This window comes from Littorina saxatilis, linkage group LG11 (assembly GCF_037325665.1).
Source record: "Littorina saxatilis isolate snail1 linkage group LG11, US_GU_Lsax_2.0, whole genome shotgun sequence".
Classification (NCBI taxonomy): Eukaryota; Metazoa; Mollusca; class Gastropoda; order Littorinimorpha; family Littorinidae; genus Littorina; species Littorina saxatilis.
Window position 1 is genome coordinate 10,325,184 of NC_090255.1, and position 13,722 is coordinate 10,338,905.

The following is a 13,722-nucleotide window of genomic DNA, read 5'->3' on the forward strand; positions in this document are numbered from 1 at the left end:
CGTATCAATTTCACAAAATCACAACGTTTTCCGGGCACACAGAAAGGGGGAAATTCACATACAGAGTCTGGATCCCATACAGAGTCCAGATCCAATCCAATGTGCATCAATGAAAATTAATTATTTAATGAGCCATGTAAGTAGAGAAAGGAAAAAAGAGAAGAAAAATGTGACATGAGCATGTTTACCACTTTATAGAGACTCAATTCAGCAAATTATGACATGTTCTTTTTGCTGTGAAAAGATCCAACTCAAGTCTCATACTTGTATCACTTGTATCATATTACGATACGGTCGCTGTTCCGCTGTCAAAACACAGCTCCAAGTTCCATTTCTGCAAGTCTGCATTAATTACCAACACACTCAAAGCTAGCTGTATATGTTCATCAGTCACAAGCACTGTCGACGAAATCACTGGCAATCATTAATGACGACACAACGCTGCATCACGCCACTCCTCAAACTCCTACTGTTGTGACCAAACACGAAGCGCAGTTTTCAGTAGTATAGTACATCACCTTTCAAAGCCCAGCTAAAACACACAACATGCTGTACAATCTTTTCAGTAAAAAAACACACCTTATGGTCTGTTACATCCTCTTGGCTTGATAGCTATACCCTCTCCTTTTTCACGAAAAACTGCAGTTCCGAGCTATAATACACGATACTGGAGAAACTCCCTCTCTTTTTTCACGAAAAACACAGTTCCAAACTATGCATGATTCTGGAGAAACTCCCTCATCTTCTTTGGGAAAAAGTGCAGTTATAAACTTTGCATGATACTGGAGAAACTCCCTCTCTTTTTTCACGAAAAACACAGTTCCAAACTATGCATGATTCTGGAGAAACTCTCTCATCTTCTTTGGGAAAAAGTGCTGTTATAAACTTTGCATGATACTGGAGAAACTCCCTCTCTTTTTTCACGAAAAACACAGTTCCAAACTATGCATGATTCTGGAGAAACTCCCTCATCTTCTTTGGGAAAAAGTGCAGTTATAAACTTTGCATGATACTGGAGAAACTCACTCTCTTTTTTCACGAAAAACCACAGTTCCAAACTATGCACAATACTTCAACCTCAACTTGCTACATATTCTTTTTTACCCTGGTCCACAAGACCAAACCTTATTTTTCTCTACCGACTGGCCAATGTCAGGTTCCTGCAACACTGCAGAATTCAAATGTCGGATACATACCAAGATCATAAGGTCACAATTCATTCCCCTTTTCAGCTATGCTAGACTTTCATGCCTTCAAGCAAAAATTGTCTACAACGCCAAGGCAGACATTATTTATCAGGTGTATGTTCTTTAGATTTAGACCAATGTGGTTATCTCACAATGACCTCACTGGCAGCTGTCTTTTTTTTCTCTACATGAAAACATCACCAAGAAATTTACAGACCGATTCAGGTATTTGTTTTGCGTCTCCACTAATTCACAAGAAAACTTCATAAAAAAAATAACTATCAGTTTAAAATCAAGCCGCAAGGAGTACTTCAGGGTACGCATAAACACGGTTACACAGGTTCACCTACGATCCACGCAAATTATTTTTTCTTGGCCACACTGGCAGACGTTGCCTTCATGAAGGAGGATGGATTGGACGGTGAGGTAACCGACGGCGACGAACTCGAGATCCCTTGCACGCTACGGCGATTGGCAGGGTTGCTCCCCTTGCGTGAGGTTTTCCGCTTCTTGTCCCAGATGAGCTTGTCCGGCCGCACGAAGATCCCGTGGCGATTACGACACTGGAAGTAGCGTATACCCTTCACGCTGCCATCGTTCTTGCCTGTCACAAGGAAGGGGAGGCAATCAGAAATGTGAATACAGAGCATTTGAATACACGCACGCACACACACACATATGCACGCATTCATGTACGCATGCACACACACACACACACAGACATACAGGACACACACACATGTCGCACTCATGTACACACACACTCACACACCTCGTAGTATTTGTTTTTCAGACATTAGGACCTGACACATGCACTCAAAAGACCTTCAGACACAATGGTCTAAGCGGATATCACACAGCTGTTAATATCACTGAGTGGCTCAATTTGGGTAGCGCTGTACCATAGCTGCCAACTTTCTGACAATGAAATTCCTGTGGGGGTCCGCAGTAGGCCCCCGGTGGGGTCCAGGGGCAACGCCCCTGTTAGGGGTCATGGGGCAACGCCCCCTGAAGCTGAAGATTTTTTGTAAATGAAGGTGCCAAAATTGCTTTTTTTCTGGTATATTATGATCAAAATTGACATTCATTTAACAAATGAAATAACACATTGCCGCAATGCTTGGCGGAGGCAGCATGGAGCTCGATGTCCTTTTTCCCACCATGTCCGATGTTGATGTCACATCAACAAGGTTTACAGAATGCGTAGTGTTCCCCCTTATCTGACTTGTCGATAAAGTCATAGTTCAATCAATCAATCAATATGAGGCTTATATCGCGCGTATTCCGTGGGTACAGTTCTAAGCGCAGGGATTTATTTTTTTATTTTTATTTTATGCAATTTATATTGCGCACATATTCAAGGCGCACATATTCGCCTTGTACTGTGGTAAAAACCTCACTTTAGTCTTTGTTTTTTTGTCTTTTGGTGTTTTTGGCGGCATGTTGGAAGGCAAAACCGGAAAGATCGAGGCACAACTTATTTTCCGCACATGCGCACACCAACGTGGCTGGTCTCGGTTAACCAGAGCGTCTTTTCACCGGTTTGTTCCCCCAAAAGGAGGCTACTTACACAAAGTATTTTAGAAATTTCGATTTTCGGGAAAATCGAACACATTTCGGGATTTCGTAACGGATTTAAAAAATCAGGAGATTCCCGAAAAATTCGGGAGGGTTGGCAGCTATGCTGTACTCTATGGTAGCTCGCTTTCCCCAGGGAGAAAGCAGCCCCAATTTTCATGAGGGTAACCTTACAGGACTATCGATGTCGTCGTGGAATTTTGGAGCAACTCGATTTTTGGAGATGTTGTTTTTGTGCTTTTGACAAAGTAAATAATTCTCCATGAAAAATATTCTCTAAAATACGATAGATAATATATGATTTAACATTCTTTCATCTTTCTGTCCATACCAGATACAAATACAAACACTATTTCATAATAAAATAATCAGTGTTGGCCTTCTCCTCAAAAGCAGTTTAAAATGAGTTACGACAAAATTCAGCGACGACCTGGATATAATACCTTTTCTTCATCCTCCCATGTGTGTGCGTGTTAGTGAGTGTGTGTGCGTGTTAGTGAGTGTGTTAGTGAGTGTGTGTGCATGTTAGTGTGTTAGTGAGTGTGTGTGCGTGTTAGTGAGTGTGTGTGCCTGTTAGTGAGTGTGTGTGCATGTTAGTGAGTGTGTGTGCGTGTTAGTGAGTGTGTGTGCTTGTTAGTGAGTGTGTGTGTGTGTTAGTGAGTGTGTGTGCTTGTTAGTGAGTGTGTGCTTGTTAGTGAGTGTGTGTGCGTGTTAGTGAGTGTGTGTGCTTGTTAGTGAGTGTGTGTGCTTGTTAGTGAGTGTGTGTGCGTGTTAGTGAGTGTGTGTGCATGTTAGTGAGTGTGTGTGCATGTTAGCGAGTGTGTGTGCTTGTTAGTGAGTGTGTGTCATGTTAGTGAGTGTGTGTGCGTGTTAGTGAGTGTGTGTGCCTGTTAGTGAGTGTGTGTGCGTGTTAGTGAGTGTGTGTGCGTGTTAGTGAGTGTGCGTGCATGTTAGTGAGTGTGTGTGCGTGTTAGTAAGTGTGTGTGCATGTTAGTGAGTGTGTGTGCGTGTTAGTGTGTGTGCGTGTTAGTGAGTGTGTGTGCATGTTAATGAGTGTGTGTGCGTGTGAGTGAGTGTGCGTGTTAGTGAGTGTGTGTGCTTGTTAGTGAGTGTGTGTGCGTGTTAGTGAGTGTGTGTGCATGTTAGTGAGTGTGTGTGCGTGTTAGTGAGTGTGTGTGCATGTTAGTGAGTGTGTGTGCGTGTTAGTGAGTGTGTGTGCGTGTTAGTGAGTGTGTGTGCGTGTTAGTGAGTGTGTGTGCATGTTAGTGAGTGTGTGTGCTTGTTAGTGAGTGTGTGTGCATGTTAGTGAGTGTGCGTGCATGTTAGTGAGTGTGTGTGAGTGTGAGTGTTAGCACTCTGGTTGTTGTGTTTGAATGTACTATGTATTGAATGAACTCAAACCAAGATATATTCCTGTGTAATGCACGTAGTTGAAATAAAATCGTATGTCTTATGTCCCTTAGGCTGGTTGTCGCGACATATGTTGCGCTACTTTAGGTATACTGTCACCTGGTTGTCACGACATATTTCGCACTACTGGCTCTGTCTGTTTGGTTGGTTCTGATTACCTCCCATGGATGCGAAAACCAATATGACCGTTTTTCTTTATTTTTCTTTCTATGTGTTACAGAATAAACTGAACTGCACCCACCTTCAGGCTGGTCAAGCTCCACGCCGATCCAGTTGCCGGGAGCGAAGATGACCGGGCCAATGAAGCGCACAAGGCCGGTCTTGCTGGGCCCACTGGATGAGGTGACCGTCACCGCCTCCCCCTCCTGCACCCACGCCGGGATCGGCATGTCCATCAGGCGGTCAAGGTCCGCGCGACTCCCGAAGGAACACTCGCTCATGTTGTCGTCCATAGCTGTCGTGTTAAAGGTGCACGGTTAAATAACTGTCATAACACTGATACTTTAGTCACAATAATAATGATACTGAAATCGTAAAATAGTTCTAAGCCCCTGAAAAAAACATACGCAAATAAATAATTCTGCACAGAATGCCAAAACAAATAGTAATACACATAGAAGTAAACTTACACAGTATACAAAATTTACAACACATATACATGGATTCCAAAGTACATAGCACACAAGTAAAAAGATTCATTACACATAAAAAGCTAAACCATTATCGCTTGAAACACACACACACCACCACCAGACAAAATGTATGAGCTAGCAAATACATAATACATTTAAGAAAAAAATGTGTGTGACTTAAATCACAATCTGTCTCTGCAACAAAGATCCTGTTAGGCCAAAAACAAAATAGTCTGTTTACGGTAACCCGACCGACCCTATTTTTTTCGCGCGACCCTAGACTTTTTTTTTTGGCATTTGGAAGGAAAAAAAAAAAATAACGTAAAAATATGGTCTTTTGGGGAAAAAAAAAAAAAAATTCCCGACCTACCGACCCTATTTTTTTGGCCTATGTTACCATAAACAGACTTTTTTTTTTTTTGCCTTATAGTATCAATCCCTCAGGCATGAAAACAGATAAATATTCAAAAAGGGGAAAATGAAAAGCAGGTTGGTTGGCGTGCCAGGCAGTATTTATGCGGAAACAAGAACATTTTAACTCATTGTCTCCCAGGTACGGATATATGCTTCTATCTGACCAGGTACAGATATATCCGCTCAGACTGTTAGCTTCAGTTGCTTCCTGTAACGTCCATCTAACGCCTGCATTACAGCTACCACACAGTTACTATAATTCTGAGTGACCTGCTGCAGCACAGCTTAAAAAACCTTGGTCACCATAGGTGGGGTAGAAAGTGTTAATGCAGGGTCCCTTCAATGTACAAAAAAAAAAAAAAATCGAAATAAATCCAGAAATCCTTACCTTGCAGAGAGTCCTCAGAAAGGTGCAGACTGCTGCGCCGCTGAACGTCATCCTGCCACGCTCGGGTCACGACCTCCGCCTGGGGCGACACCACCATCGACTTGGGTCGCGGTCGCATGCCGGACCCCCGCTTCTTGCCACTACCCTTCTTCTTGTCCGTAGGGGTGGAGGCTTCGATGGTGGGCTTGTTGTTCTTGTTGTGCGAGGTTGGGGGCGGAGATTTGAAGCTGGAGAGAGAGAGTAAAAAAACAAGGTTAAATGTTTGGAATGTTTAACACCCGAAAGCGGCGTATGACTGCCTAAATGGCAGGGTAAAAATGGTCATACACGTAAAAACCCACCCCAGTGTACGTGGGAGTTTCAGCCCATGAACGCAGAAGGAGAAAAAGAAGAAGATGGCATGTTCAATTCAAGACAAAGCACAAGAACCTCACACAAACGGCCTTTAAAGTTGACAAACAAGAGACATGATAGAAAATAAATGAAGAAAAGTTGCTGTGACTTATCTTAGAATATGCGCCAGATGGTCATACACAGGACCCCCCATTCTTAGACACCCCCACACTCCCTCCCAGTAAGACACTGTTTTCTCAGATGGTCTGTTCGACGATGATCATGATGATGATGATGATGAGGTTGTTGTTGTGTGTGTGTGTGTGTGTGTGTGTGTGTGTGTGTGTGTGTGTGTGTGTGCGCGCGTGTCTGCGTGCGTATATGTCTGTGTGTGTGTGTGCGCATATGTGTGTGTGTGTGTCTGTGTGTGTGTGAGTGTGTGTGTTGTATTGAGTGCGAACGTGATTGCAGGCATGCGGCACACGTGTGTGTGTGTGCAAGTCGACTTTTCTTTTCCTTTGTATTATATTGACATACATGTACATTTCAATGTTCTATCATGCATTATGTATTCGGATAAGTAATGTTGTAATTAGTAATACTGTATGATTGCGATTGACAAATGTCCTTTTATTGTCTTAGTTTAGCAGGGACAGATTGTAAGACTAGGCGTGAGCCTAAACTCTCCATCCTTGAGTAATAAAGTTTGTTCGTTCGTTCGTTCATAACCTCTATTATTTTACCATTTTAAGACTCTTTATTTTAAGACCTGACTTTCTCAGATTGTTCTGTGGTCTTAAAAGGGGGGTGCCACTGTAATAATGACAAGACAATCCTGGACAAACAAAAGACACAAGAGAAATTTTTGTTGTTGTGACTTCTCTTATAGAACGTGCCCAAGATGGCAGTGGTAAGTCATTACCGGCACACAAGAGACACAACAGAAGAAAATAAAGAAATGTTGTTGTGACTTATCTTTGAACATGCCCAATGTGGGAATGGCAAGAAGAAAAAAAAAAGAAAAAATGTTGTTGTGACTTATCTTAGAATGTGCCAAAGACATGGGTGCAACCTGGAAAATTCCAAAAACCGGCAAAAGTTGGGGTCCAGCATTTTTAGTATTTAAAATGCCAAAAACAAACTCTCCTGGAACAAAAACATCGGCAGCCGATGAAACCAAAAACCGGCTGCCGGCGTGTAGCCGGCAGAGTTGCACCCATGCAAAGATGGTCGCAACAATGATGAGACAATCCTAGCGAACAAGACACAACAGAACAAATAAATACAGAAATGTTGCTGTGACCTATCTTAGAATGTGTTTTAGATGGTTGTAGCAATGACAAGACAATCCTAGACAAACAAGAGACACAACCAAAACATAAGAAAAGAAATGTTGCTGTGACTTCTTTTGGAATATGCCCAAGATGGTCGTAGCAATGGCAAAACATTCCAGAACATCGATGACTCACCTGGAGATGGAGTCGTCCATGTTGGAGATATCTCCATCCTCCTCCTCCTCCCCGAGTCTCTCCAGCTCCTCCATGGCAGTCACGCTGTACGGGTCGCTGTCCACGTCTGCCGATGTCCTGCCGCTGTTCTCCTCCTCCGAGAAGAACTGGTCTGTTCCGGTGACCGACGGTGACGGGAGAGGCTTGAGCGGGGAATCCTTGATGTCCGGGACTTGGTCGTCAAGGAGTGAGTCAGAGCGATTTCGCCCCCCGGCGTCCCCCCCCTCCAGTTCGCTTCCCGTCTCGTCCGTGCTGGCGTTGCCTTGCTGGGTGTACACCCCAGAACTGGAAGCGGCACTTTTGTCTCCGGACGCTGAGCTATCCTCGGCGTTTTCCTTGACATTTTCCTCAGCGTTTTCCTTGACATTTTCCTCTGTGTTTTCCTCAGCGTTTTCAGCGCCCTCTCTCTCCTCCTCCTCTTCCTCTTCTCCAGCTGACTTGCTGGTTTTGTCGCTGCTTCCGTCCTCTGCGTCAGAATCGCTGGCGCCGGTGCTCGATCGTTTCAGGTTAGCGGCGGTGCCGGTGCCAGACTTTGTGCCGGCGTTCTCCGGCTGTTCCTCCATGCTCTTGACGCTGATGGAGTCGTCGGAGGAGAGGGTGAGGGTGGAGACGGCCTGCGAGCCGTAGCCGCTGGAGGTCATGCTGGGGGTGTAACCTTTGACCCCCGGCGCCTCCGCAAAGCTGTCAGTGGTGGAGGAGGGGGTGATCTGGGTGCCTGTGGGGTAGAGAGAGGACAGTCAGTGTCAAAGTATCACAGTTATCTATTTTGTCTCCACACACTTTGACTTGAGGATCCTAGATAATACACAAACTTCTCAATCACAGCCATGTTTCTTGACTTGGGTAACCACTCAATCAATCAATCAATATGAGGCTTATATCGCGCGTATTCCGAGGGTACAGTTCTAAGCGCAGGGATTTTTATTTTTATTTTTTTATTTTTTTTTATGCAATTTATATCGCGCACATATTCAAGGCGCAGGGATTTATTGATGCCGTGTGAGATGGAATATATTTTACACAAGACATCACGCATTCACATCGGCCAGCAGATCGCAGCCATTTCGGCGTATATCATACTTTTCACGGCCTATTATTCCAAGTCACACGGGTATTTTGGTGGACATTTTTATCTATGCCTAGACAATTTTGCCAGGAAAGACCCTTTTGTCAATCGTGGGATCTTTAACGTGCACACCCCAATGTAGTGTACACGAAGGGACCTCGGTTTTTCGTCTCATCCGAAAGACTAGCACTTGAACCCACCACCTAGGTTAGGAAAGGGGAGAGAAAATTGCTAACGCCCTGACCCAGGGTCGAACTCGCAACCTCTCGCTTCCGAGCGCAAGTGCGTTACCACTCGGCCACCCAGTCGAAGGCATAAAAGAACTCTATGTCTTCTTCATCAAATGTTATCTCCTTTGAATATATTTACTATTAGCATTAGCTTCTGTCTGAAACTCAGCACACATATTCATATCCAAACCAGAAGAAACAAAAAGAAGGACGAGACCGAGGAGGAAAGAAGAAGCAAAGAAATAAAACAAGTCGCGTAAGGCGAAATTACTACATTTAGTCAAGCTGTGGAACTCACAGAATGAAACTGAACGCACTGCATTTTTTCACAATGACCGTAGTCCGCCGCTTGTGCAAAACGGAGTGAAACTGATGAGCCTGTTCAGCGCGGTAGTGGTTTCGCTGTGCTGCATAGCACGCTTTTCTGTACCTCTCTTCGTTTTAACTTTCTGAGCGTGTTTTTAATCCAAACATATCATATCTATATGTTTTTGGAATCAGGAACCGACAAGGAATAAGATGAAAGTGTTTTCAAATCGATTTCGGAAATTTAATTTTGATCATAATTTTTATATTTTTTTAATTTTCAGAGGTTGTTTTTAATCCAAATATAACATATTTATATGTTTTTGGAATCAGGACATGATGTAGAATAAGATGAACATAAATTTGGATCGTTTTATATAAAAAAAATTATTACAATTTTCAGATTTTTAATGACCAAAGTCATTAATTAATTTTTAAGCCACCAAGCTGAAATGCAATACCGAAGTCCGGCCTTCGTCGAAGATTGCTTTACAAAAATGTCAATCAATTTGATTGAAAAATGAGGGTGTGACAGTGCCGCCTCAACTTTTACAAAAAGCCGGATATGACGTCATTAAAAGTATTTATCGAAAAAACGAAAAAAACTTCCGGGGATATCATTCCCAGGAACTCTCATGTCAAATTTCATAAAGATGGGTCAAGTAGTTTGGTCTGAATCACTCTACACACACACACGCACAGACAGACAGACAGACATACATACATAGACCACGACCCTCGTCTCGATTCCCCCTCTATGTTAAAACATTTAGTCAAAACTTGACTAAATGTAAAAAGAGAGAAAGAAAGAAAATTAGAAGAAAGAAAGAGAAAAATAAATAATAAGAACAAAATAATAAAGTCAACATCAAGAAAGAAATAGTAGAGAAGGAATAAAGAAAGAACAAAAATAAAAATTAAACAAAGCCGACGTTACTGACAGCAAAAGAAATAAATAAAGAGAGAAATTACACACAAAAAAAGAAGAAAAGAATGAAATGAGAAGCTATTTAAGTCGTCATCACTGACAAGTAACAACAGCCGCAGAAAAAAGAAAGAAAGACAAAACAAACAAAACTCAATCAACATCGACATCACTGACACGTGACAGCAGCGGCGGCAGGGTGCGGGACCGAGTGGTCCTTGCCGTTGCCCTTCAGCTGCTGGGACTGGTAGGACTCGAACTCCTGGTAGTCGTCAGAGTCGATGCTACGCGTGTCGGGGTCCATCAGGCGACGGACTACGTGTGGCTTGCGGTGAGAGGGTGAGTCTTCCTCCTCATCCAGATCCTGACAGAAAAAAAAAAGAAAAAAAAAAGCTGACATTAAAACTTTCTGTCAAAACTCCTTGACTTCAGAGCAAGCCAAAACCAGATAGACTGCTAATGTTCCAAAATTCAGAATAAAAAAAAACAAGAAGTGTAGGTTATTGGCGTGTTTAATCATTGACAAAACAAAACGTTATATGTGACCCTCCACCACGAAATGAGTCGCATGTCACCTCGCGCGGTTCTGCGCTAGGCTTAATAAAAGTCCGGGGAGTGTCTGGTAACAGTGTGAGGGTCACCTTAGTCACAGGCTTATAACTCAAACAGTTTTTGCTCTTTTCTAAAACGGTTTTCACCACTGGATAGAGCATAAAAAACTCTTTAGTAAAATGTAAAAATATGAAAATCATGCAAAGGTGACATGCGACTCATTTCGTGATGGAGGGTCACATATTGACAGTACCTTGCCGGCATCTTGTATGCGAGATTTATGGACGATTTTGAGATGTTCATTTTTTGTATCATCAGTGCTTGCCTGTCTGTCTACTTCAAAGACCACTGGGTCGAGGTTCTGTAAATGTTTGGTCAACAATTAAACACTCTAATTTGTGTTAAGCTGTGACATATATCTATGTCAAAACAAGTCCTTTCCACGACTTAGCATATACGGTATACCTCATCAAGTCTACTCCACCTAACATCCCCCCCCCCCCCCCCCCGGCTGTTATTGAGACTCACATCTTCAGTGTCTTGAAGCAGCAGGGGTTTGATCTCCCGGTTATGTTGTTCTTCCACCAAGGTCATCATGGGTTTGACCAGCTTCCCGCCCGCCGCGGACAACGGGCTCGTCAGCTTGGGGGTCGCTGAAATACACATGGCAACGTTCGGTTAAACGCAAGGTTTAAAACCTGTACAAATGTATCGTCAAACTCTAGAATTAGCTGTGTGTAATGTTCATCATCACACTGAGTGTCTCCCAAAATGTCACTCTTCTTTCTGAATGTGATTTACGTCACTTCCACAGGGCAAATAGACGATTTCCGGAAATAACTCTGTAGGGTTGTTATGGGTTGTGAAAGAAAGAATAAATAGCCTTGCTTTAAGTGGGACAAACAACCAATCCACAGTTGAGTCCATAGCGAGGTGCGGCACAACCACGTGGACAAGGACCACGTGAGGATTATTTGTCTCACTTCTTCTTCTTCTTCTGCGGTCGTGGGCTGAAACTCCCACGTGCACTCGTGGTATGCACGAGTGGAATTTTACGTGTATGACCGTTTTTACCCCGCCATTTAGGCAGCCATACGCCGCTTTCGGAGGAAGTATGCTGGGTATTTTTGTGTTTCTATAACCCACCGAACTCTGACATGGATTACAGGATCTTTTTCGTGCGCACTTGGTCTTGTGCTTGCGTGTGTGTACACACGGGGGTGTTTGGACACCGAGGAGTGTCTGCACACAAAGTTGACTCAGAAATAAATCTCTCGCCAAACGTGGGGACGAACTCACGCTGACAGCAGCCAACTGGATACAAATCCAGCGTGCTACCGACTGAGCTACATCCCCGCCCCATTTCAATATTTGTCTCACTAAAAGCAAGAGCATTCAGTTTTTCACAGCCCATTCAAACCCCACTGAGTTATTTGGAAATATTGTCTATTGTAGATATAGCCAACAATTTAAGCGGGCATTGTGTTAACATAAACTCTGGTTTTCATAGAATCACAATAAGAGGTTTTAATGTTTGTTCTGTATGACAGCTGGTTAAATATATCAGTTTGAAAACAGCTTTGGATGTTCCAACATTTTGCAAGTTTTGTTAGACAGTCACTTGAGTCAGAGAGCTGCGCTATTCAAAGGCCGTGTTTAAACAAGGGTTAATCTAAAACTGTTAAACAACAAATGTACATTCTGGTAGCCAGCTGCTGAATGCTATAGTCAGTAATTATTTGTGTCCTCAAAACAAAAGTCTCATTTGTTATTTTTGGTTGCTTACAAACTGGTTTTAAAGAGAAATGGGCATGAACTGTTAAATCACAATCTTAGTCTCTGCTTTTAAATCATTCTTGAAAAAGCAAACAATTTGGACACTTTTTAAAAAAGAAATTGTTTTATTGTTTAATTGACTCACAAAAATAGTATTCTCTTTTTGAAGACTGAATTTCAAATTTGCATTCAATGTAATATCCTCAAACACACCTGAGAGAACAACAGAACTACATGTACAACTTGGACGACACAGTACAACTACCTTTCCATGTCTTAATTCATACTGAATTTGCTACAGGCTGGAGAACACATGAGAGGGACAAAAAATCTCTGAAAACTAGGGTGGGGCTATATAAGGCCAAAAAAAAAAAAAAAGGTCTGTTTACGGTAACATAGGCCAAAAAAATAGGGTCGGTAGGTCGGGATTTTTTTTCCCCCCAAAAAAACCATATTTTTACATTATTTTGCCAAAAAAACAAGATTTTTTTCCCCCCCAAATGCCAAAAAAAAGTCTAGGGTTGCGCGAAAAAACTAGGGTCGGTCGGGTTACCGTAAACAGACCTATTTTTTTTTTGTGCCTAATCGACGAATTCCGAAAATAATTTTATCGGATTTGTATGGGTTGTCGGAGAGTGACCTTTTCTTGCAAAACCTCGTACGAACATTGGAGGGGCGAATCACTAGACAGGGGTGTGTCAGGAACAATCAATCAATCAATCAATGAGTCTTATATCGCGCATATTCCGTGGGTACAGTTCTAGGCGCTCTGCAGTGATGCCGTGTGAGATGAAATTTTACACCTCCAGTAGATTGCAGCCATTTCGGCGCATATTTACCTTTCACGGCCTTATTCCAAGTCACACGGGTATAGGTAGACAATTATTAACTGTGCCTAAGCAATTTTGCCAGGAAAGACCCTTTTGTCAATCGTGGGATCTTTAACGTGCACACCCAATGTAGTGTACACGGGGGGAGGTTCGGACACCGAAGAGAGTCTGCACACAAAGTTGACTCTGTGAAATAAATTTCCGCCGAACCTGGGATCGAACTCACGCTGACAGCGGCCAACTGAATACAAATCCAGCGCGCTACCAACTGAGCTATATCCCCGCCCCACATGGAAACACGCGCTTTTTTCCTTCACACCCCTCGCTGGCGATTGTCCCCTCCAATATTTGTACAAGGTTTTGCAAGAAAAGGTCACTCTTCCATAGCCCATACAAATCTGACGGAGTTATTTCAAAAATGGTCCATGAAGAGGCCACCTCAGCCCCGTTGGGTCCATGTTTGAGGTGCACAAAGTGAAACAAAACTCAGGGTGCCACCCAAACGGGTGGTATGCAGGGGCAGGTTCTGATTGGTTGAAATTGAGATTTATTTTTCTTTCTTATACAGTGGACGCCGCTTAATAAAA

At 43.0% G+C, this 13,722-nt stretch overlaps 1 protein-coding gene across 2 annotated transcripts in view; it reads right to left on the bottom strand.

The window, feature by feature from the left end:
• Positions 1-883: 883 nt before the first annotated feature.
• Positions 884-13,722, bottom strand: part of LOC138979722 (kinesin-like protein KIF13A) — a gene marked incomplete at its 5' end in the record, with an annotated part of 47,687 nt that continues 34,848 nt past the window's right edge. For both annotated transcript variants that reach the window (XM_070352459.1, XM_070352458.1), the window contains 6 exon segments: positions 884-1,791; positions 4,417-4,629; positions 5,610-5,836; positions 7,412-8,165; positions 10,155-10,341; positions 11,058-11,182. In XM_070352459.1, the coding sequence (XP_070208560.1) occupies positions 1,550-1,791; positions 4,417-4,629; positions 5,610-5,836; positions 7,412-8,165; positions 10,155-10,341; positions 11,058-11,182 (1,748 nt within the window).